The 7,316-nt window shown below is 38.0% G+C and overlaps 2 protein-coding genes across 6 annotated transcripts; one reads left to right on the plus strand and one right to left on the minus strand.

Moving 5' to 3' along the window:
• Window positions 1–721: 721 nt before the first annotated feature.
• LOC122091829 (heavy metal-associated isoprenylated plant protein 23-like) lies at window positions 722–2,016 on the plus strand. Its single transcript, XM_042662000.1, has 2 exons — window positions 722–1,346; window positions 1,450–2,016. The coding sequence occupies exons 1-2, from the start codon at window positions 1,190–1,192 to the stop codon at window positions 1,746–1,748; spliced, it is 456 nt and encodes a 151-aa protein (XP_042517934.1). The 5' UTR covers window positions 722–1,189; the 3' UTR covers window positions 1,749–2,016.
• On the minus strand, window positions 1,844–6,968 carry LOC122091828 (photosynthetic NDH subunit of lumenal location 4, chloroplastic). 5 transcript variants are annotated; one of them, XM_042661998.1, is made up of 7 exons: window positions 6,538–6,968; window positions 5,707–5,799; window positions 4,660–4,720; window positions 4,464–4,532; window positions 4,023–4,157; window positions 2,400–2,504; window positions 1,844–2,103 (listed from the first exon to the last, which is right to left on the minus strand). In XM_042661998.1, the coding sequence occupies exons 1-5, from the start codon at window positions 6,907–6,909 to the stop codon at window positions 4,090–4,092; spliced, it is 663 nt and encodes a 220-aa protein (XP_042517932.1). In that variant the 5' UTR covers window positions 6,910–6,968; the 3' UTR covers window positions 1,844–2,103; window positions 2,400–2,504; window positions 4,023–4,089. The 5 variants fall into 5 exon arrangements, with proteins under 5 accessions (XP_042517932.1, XP_042517930.1, XP_042517933.1 ...); XM_042661996.1 differs by lacking the exon at window positions 2,400–2,504; XM_042661997.1 differs by lacking the exons at window positions 1,844–2,103; window positions 2,400–2,504 and adding an exon at window positions 3,076–3,310.
• Between the last annotated feature and the right edge of the window lie 348 nt (window positions 6,969–7,316).

Here is a 7,316-nt window from a genome sequence, read left to right on the forward strand (position 1 = left end):
ATATAAAATAAGCCAACTGTGGAATTTGAAATTTGAAATTTGAATGAAGGAAAGTGTGATGAGAGGGGGAAACGTTCCTCTAGAAAAGCGGGAAAAAAAAAAACCTAAATATAACAGCTTTCAGCAACCTGTCCCAGCCAAGCCAAACGCGACTTTGGCTTTAATTTTTTTTCCCTTTGGCCTGCTTTTTCTACAGTTGCACCGTCCAATCAGATCTAAAAAAGGTGTCAAAACCCATCCAACTCAACTCAACACAACTCATTTGGCAATTTTTAAAACCACGTGGCATTACTTGTTTTGGCCTATTGACACCTCACTTGACACTTGTCTCCTTCTTTACAAGAAAAGCTGCATCTGCTGATGACATGATATCTAATTTTTCTTCACTTCTTTTGTTCTTTATTTTGAAGTTTCACCCGCTATATTTCCTTGTTTATTGCACCCTCTACAAAGTCTCTTTCATAGGCATTAGGCATGCTCAAAGAAAGTGAGAATTATTGTTTAGAGACAGCTTTCTTCCACCGAAAGTTTTTAATTCCCTTCTTATTAAAACCCATTTTTTCAATTAATTGTGTCTCATAAACTCATACTCTCATTGGAAATTAGGATTTACCACTTTGCTTAGCTCTCCTCTTTAATCTTTATTGCCTTTGGAAGGGTTGCCTCGTCTTTCTTTCCTTAGCTTTACAACATAAGAAGGGCATAGCAAAGGGGTCGGTGGAAAGCACCCTAGAGCAAGTAATAAGGTGGAGGGAGGGTACAGCCTTAGAAGAAAGAAGCCTTTCTGTTTCCAGGCAAGGAAGGAATTTACAGCTGTGGGAAGGAAGCTTCCTGCAATTTCTTGGGTCACTAACCACTTCTGTTTTTGTATAAATTCAGCCTTTGTTTCTTTGTTCTGTCATCTATTCTCTTCTCCTCTTCACATTATTGATTTCCTGTGACTAGTGAGAGTCTACCTCTCAGACCAACCCACCAAGATCAGGAGCAGTAGCTGTCTTTCTTTTCTGCAGTCTTTGTGAGACCATTTGTCCTGGCATTGTTTTTTTCCCACCAAACTCCATCAAATCGGGGCCCCTCTGGAAGCTTTTTCCCCGAGTATTCAATCTGTGATCAGTTCTGTGTCTCTGTCATCTCCTTGCAAAGTTCATCTTAGACCCATCTTCTCCAAGAGATCAGGAGTAAATACAACATGGGAGTTGGAGATACTATGGATTATTTCTCCGGCTTATTGAGCAGTGGTCATAAACAGAAGAAGAGGAAGCAGATGCAGACTGTGGAGCTCAAAGTGAGAATGGATTGTGAGGGCTGTGAGCTTAAAGTCAAGAAAGCCCTTTCCTCTTTGAAAGGTAATTTTGTTGCTTTCTGTTCTCCACTTCTCCTACTTTGGTTATTTATCTTTTCTGCTCATGAGGGCTGATGGGTTTGAAGTACTGTTCTTCCCTGGTGCAGGTGTTAAGTCTGTGGATATAAACTTGAAGCAACATAAGGTTACTGTAACTGGGTATGTTGAGCCAAACAAGGTTTTGAAGAAAGCACAGTCAACAGGGAAAAAGGCAGAGTTTTGGCCTTATGTTCCTTACAGTCTTGTGGCTCATCCTTACACGGCACAAGTTTATGACAAGAAGGCACCTCCTGGCTATGTCAGAAATGTGGAGACCACAGGCACCATCAGCTCCTTTAACAGACAGGAAGAGCAATACACAACCATGTTCAGTGATGAAAATCCAAATGCTTGCTCCATCATGTAGACCCAGGAGAGTTCTTTTCCCCTGCACTTCACATCACCCAGCTCTGTAAAAAACATACCATTTACTTCATTTCTATTCCCTTTTTTGTGAAGATATTAACACTATAAAATCGGGGTTTTGGGTTTATTGGAATTTTGCTACTGAGTGGTGGTTGACTGTTGAGATGGATGAAATATTATCTGTATTATACAGAAAATCAGAAATGGTGTGGATTGTTATGAGTCCTTTATGACTGGAATCTGGAATGCAATTGGGTACATTGTCTTCATCTATGAAACTATGATATCGCAGTTCCTCTCTTCATATCTGGAATGGGCATGGCTTTTCCTGTCATGATCTGCAATGCATCGTTCACCTGCGGCACATAATGAGCTCAGTGCTTGACAAGAAAGATCCATGAGAAAGAAGGGAAAGCTGGAATTATATGTACTGGTTGTGGGACTGTGGAGGTAAGCTACTATTTTCAGCTAAAGGGTTGTCACTTGTACAGTCCAGTTTCATCAGAAGAAAAATTGTCTTTAATCAGCAGGAGATTAAGATTTATGAAAGATAACAAAAGCTCATTCAGACAAGGAACCTGATATTAGATTCTCTACTACATAATAAATCCCGAGGAGAAATTATCCACTAGAGTGACTCGACTGATCTAACCTTCATTGAAATGGCAATCTATAATTCTGTTCGTGTTCAGTTCAGCCATAGTTGCCGGATGCCCCAAATCAGTTACTGGTTTTGGGCATTTATTGTAGATGACCTCTGACCATAAAAGAAACAGAAACTTAGGCTCCGTTTGGTATCGTTTTAAAAAAACGTTTCTAGAGTTTTTTTGTTCTATTGGAACGAAAAAAATAGAATCTTTTGTTTAGTGCATTTATAGTCCATAGTCTGTTTCTGTTTTTTTGGAACAAAAAGTGAAAAAAAAAACTGAAAAACGAGATTGGACGGAATTCCATTTTGGAGTTCCGTCTTCCTAGTTTCGTTCCATTTTACAAAAAAAAAAAAAAAAAAAAGTTCCGAATAAAAATCTGAAATTTTGAAACACCATTTTTTCGTTTAAAAACTGCATTTTGACACAGAAACTGAAATTTTCGTTTTTGACACGAAACGGCATTTCTGTTCCTAATACCAAACGGTGCCTTAGAATGTTACTTTGATCCACAAACCTTTAAATCAATTCGCCAGTAACTTAATTCATTGACACTTCTGATGAAATTAAATTTCGAATGGGAAATTATGGTCCTCTTAGAACCTCTCTTATCATCCATTGTTGATTTATAATATTTTTGGGAAAGGGTTCTCTGGATAAATTGCATGAACCAAACAAAAAAATGAGAACTTGTAACTTACATAGGAAGCTATTGAAAATCATATGTACAATACTGAATCTCTTCTTCTTACTATACTTGTAATTGCAAATCTTAAGAATGAAAAAGCACAGAAAAGAAATGAACAAAAAGAACGCATGACACAATTGATGATCAAAGCAAGGGATGAGAGCAATCAAGGTTCAGTCAAGCCAGAGACAAATGTTTCCTCCTGTGTTTGATCCAAGAGATCAATACCTGGCACCAAATCCAATCATCATTTGAGTTCAAACCTTTCCAAACACATACCCTGCATCCATCTTCGAAGCTTAAACATCCAATGATGTTTCATTTCAATCAAGTATATCCAGGATAAAAACCGTGTCTGTCAGCTCTAAGGTACTGGATATTCGTTATAAGAACTGACCCTAAGGTATGCACCTCCTTTGTGCTGTGTTGTATGCCAAGTAAACGAGTGCATAAGCTGATCATTATTTGGAACAATCACTCGGTGGAACTTTCCCTTGAAAATTTTCAAGACCAGAAGGCTAACTAAAATTTCTTTTGGGAAATTGAAGTGCAAAATATGAGGTGATTACTTGACTACTTCCAGTAAGCAAAATGAACCCTGTTCAGACATCCCCTCTCTACCTAGATGCCTTGGCATGAAGTCAAAACAACATTCTCAAGAATTTATTTGAATGGGTTTAGTAATGCTGACTACCATCCAGACTCTGGCCAAGCAGAGCTAAAAATCAATTGTGAAGTTGGCAAGAGCTATAGGTAATAGTCCAGCTTCAATAGATGTAAAGGTTAGGATCAATCAAATAAGTGGCCCCACAGATCTGTTAGACAGGACCCATTCGTATGGAGAGCCTTTCCTGCTTTCATTTGCATTGATGCACGATACTAGTCTTTCAGGTTTACCTTGGGTCAACAAGTGGAAGAGAGACAGAGGAAAGAACCTCACCGATAGAAAATTGCAGTTGCTTTCCCATGTATCTGAAATCATAGATCTGGTTCCTCGAACTGGTTTTTCACTTGTAGATTCCCACAAAATTAATATCATAGACAAGAGTTGCATTGCCAGGTATGTTGCAATCACCTAAATAGAAAAGAATTATGAATATCAGTATAAACATCATGCCTAGGTCCATGCTTACCCTCACCAAAACTAACCTAAACAGACTTCCAATTGATTTTTCTGTTCAAATTAATTCAGAAGTGAACCACACCTAACATAACAAAGCGTCACTGAGTACAATATTTGGTCGGTGCTCAATCCAAATGCATCATTCACGAACTTGATAGTTTCTACATTTTGGCCTTATTTTGGGTGTACCCAAACTGGTGTAATTTTAGTGTTACTGAAAGCTTTAAATCAGTGACTTCTAGTAAATTGAAGCTTCACCTGAAAAGCATCCTGCAGGTTCAGGTCCATATGCTAATTCTGGAGGAATCTGAAGCTTGCGTTTTCCGCCTGTAAGATGGGAAAAATAACATATACACATTCCCAGAGAAACCCCGAGAGAAATGAAAGGATAAAAAAAGAAAGGCAACTACATGAGGTTTTAAACTTCAATGACTTTTATCTATTGAAAACATACCAACTAGCATTGGAGGGACACCTTCACCTCCTCCTATACCTTGATCCAAACCCCTAAGGACCTGTACAAGATATATTTACATTTAGTATCAGTTGGCAATGATATGACATAGTCTGATGATATATGCCATTTTTTCTTGTTTTTTATTTGGCTGGAGAAGGGTATACAAGGAAAAGGTTCAAACCCAACATGATTGTGTTTTAGATTTCAAGGACCCTCGGGTTTGCTTTTTTTACTTTTGTCCTCCAGCAGCATGATGGTAATGAGACTAATGATACAGAAATATGATAGGACCTTTTATGTAGGCCAAATCCATAAAGATGTTGATTTTAAGCTTATATGAGTTAAGAATTTTATTTTATTCTGTTGGAATCTTTTGCTGGGGCCTAGCTGGTAACTTAATTAGATTAGGGTAACTTGGGTTATGACTAGTCAGTTTAGGTGTTTGACAGGAAGTTTACTTATTCCATTTTCTATGAGACTCTGTTTTTGTAACTCAAAAGGGGAACTTGTGTAGTTGGTTTAGGACGCCTAAGGTGAATCAAATTAATAATTTTTACATAGGGTTTTATATGAGCATATGAATTTCAGTGGACTAATGTACTAATTTTGTAATTGGTTATGGTTCTCTTCCAAGTGATTTGATGGACAAACCCTAGCTTTGTTCATGCTTCATGGTCTCTCATCTGTTCTCTTTCGTCTTCAAAAATCTACTTACCCAAAGGGTTTGTAATCTCCCTGCATCAACCTTTCTTTGAGACTTAACTCCAGTCTCTTAAAAATACTCTTCCCCAAGGTTGTTCATGGATTCCTAATACAATTAATCAGAGATACAAGACACTTATAAGTATACCTGCCTAACTGGACATGCCAAGGTATTAGATGCCACAACATTGAGGCATGATTTCATGGGTCAAAATCCATCAACCAAGGGATTGTTGAATGATACAGTGTTGTGATATCATTTCCCCCATAATTTGGTCATCAACAAAAGAAAGATGAAAGACCAAAGCACCAATTCAACTACCAGATGTGGATTCATATTACCTTGCCAACACCAATTCGCATAGTGAGCGGTCTTGCACGTTTGTAGCTGCTATCGAAGACTATCCCATCTGCAAACCTTGCAGTGTAATGTATCTGTAAAACATAAAAAAGCATAACAGATATGAAAAAGTTTCCACTGACTATCTAATTTTACCACTTCGTCTATTACAAGAATTACTTAAAACAACCTAGTAGATACAGTTCCTTACTTAAATCATTTATGATTCCATAATTCTCAGAAATTCCATCTAAGCCAACACCCGTTAGTATGGCCTTCTTGAAATGTTTCAACAAGAACAAGATCTCAGATGCAGGAAAATTGGAGCTGCACACTCTTTTGGAGAGCTATACTACTTCAGCCCAGTTGTAAGTCCAAGTAGAAAATTAGATTACCATGCTACCACAATTTAAGGAAAATGTTCTTGAACAAAATCACAATTGAAACGTAAGATAAACAAAGAATACTCTGAAAAAACTAATGCAGTAGAAATCGAGAGCCCAATCATCGAATATCTCTCAAAAGACCCAATTGCATGAAAATTTCCAAACACCGCCAAAATCCAAACAGTTATCTTAAAGTTCCATTTCTAAAGTTTCCATTCAGTAGCCATCTCCACCAAAAATAACAGAGAAACATCAATCATTATCAAACTAGGAAAATATAATAGAAACCTTAAGATTGGAAATCCATTCACATCTGAACCAACTAAAGCTTCCAAATACAAACTGGAAGACATGACAGAAAGGGCATCTCAAATGATCAGGAAATTTTGTTAAATTAATTTGTCTGCATAACAATAATTGAGTTTATGAGTTTGGTTCCTAACTCACATTAATGAGTTCTCCATAAGGGGCTTCATTTCCAGTCCCAACTGCAACGTCGCAGAAACCAAGCCCTGATTGAACGAAGTTGAGATCACAGGAGGGCTCGCTAACGGTGGCAAAATACTCAATCCTGGTTGCATTGGCATCTAATGGGGATGAAATCACCAGTGAAGCCGCTAGAAGACCAAGACCCAGATCAGAAAACCGCCTTTTACTTGAACCTTTGAGGTCCTGTGAGAGCTCCGACCTTATATAATAATAAGAAGAAGAAGAAGAAGAAGAGTTGCTTCTGAAGGTGGATGGAGACATGTTGGGTTTGAAGGTGTGGAGGAGGTGAGGAGTCTGAACTGTTGCAACAGTCAGAGTAGAGACCGCCATTATCGTCTTTCGATTTCTTCGTAATCTAGAATTTGTGGGCTACACAGCGCAGGACTCTACTTCCCTCTCACGTTTAAAACTTCTTATCTATACCTTTGGCACGTTTTTCTTGGGCCCCTTCAATATATTGGGCTTTTAATGGGCCTGGCTTTTGATCCTGTAATCATTTTGACACAGCATTGCGTACGCAAAATTCAATTAATTAAAGAGACCTACATTACCCCCCTCGTATCTCTAGCCTCTCCCTCTCATATAATGTTAGCAAAAGCATGTTCAAAAAGGAGTTTAAATGCGCTTTCTGATTTTACCATTTAAAATACGTTTTTTTCTTACATTCTATAGAAAAAAGGGGGGAAAAAAAAATGATAAACGACAAGCATTCCCGCTCTCAACAAGTTCCCCACCTT

This window comes from Macadamia integrifolia, chromosome 10 (genome assembly GCF_013358625.1).
Source record: "Macadamia integrifolia cultivar HAES 741 chromosome 10, SCU_Mint_v3, whole genome shotgun sequence".
NCBI lineage: Eukaryota > Viridiplantae > Streptophyta > Magnoliopsida > Proteales > Proteaceae > Macadamia > Macadamia integrifolia.

Coding starts and splice junctions, on each gene's coding strand:
- LOC122091828 (XM_042661995.1), bottom strand. CDS start 6,909: ATGGCGGTCTCTACTCTGACTGTTGCAACAGTTCAGACTCCTCACCTC. Junction 4,158..5,706: donor TGCGAATTGGTGTTGGCAAG/GTAATATGAATC, acceptor TTTTCTATTTAG/GTGATTGCAACATACCTGGC. Junction 2,104..4,022: donor GCAACTGCAATTTTCTATCG/GTGAGGTTCTTT, acceptor TATGTGCCGCAG/GTGAACGATGCATTGCAGAT.
- LOC122091829 (XM_042662000.1), top strand. CDS start 1,190: ATGGGAGTTGGAGATACTATGGATTATTTCTCCGGCTTATTGAGCAGT. Junction 1,347..1,449: donor AGCCCTTTCCTCTTTGAAAG/GTAATTTTGTTG, acceptor TCCCTGGTGCAG/GTGTTAAGTCTGTGGATATA.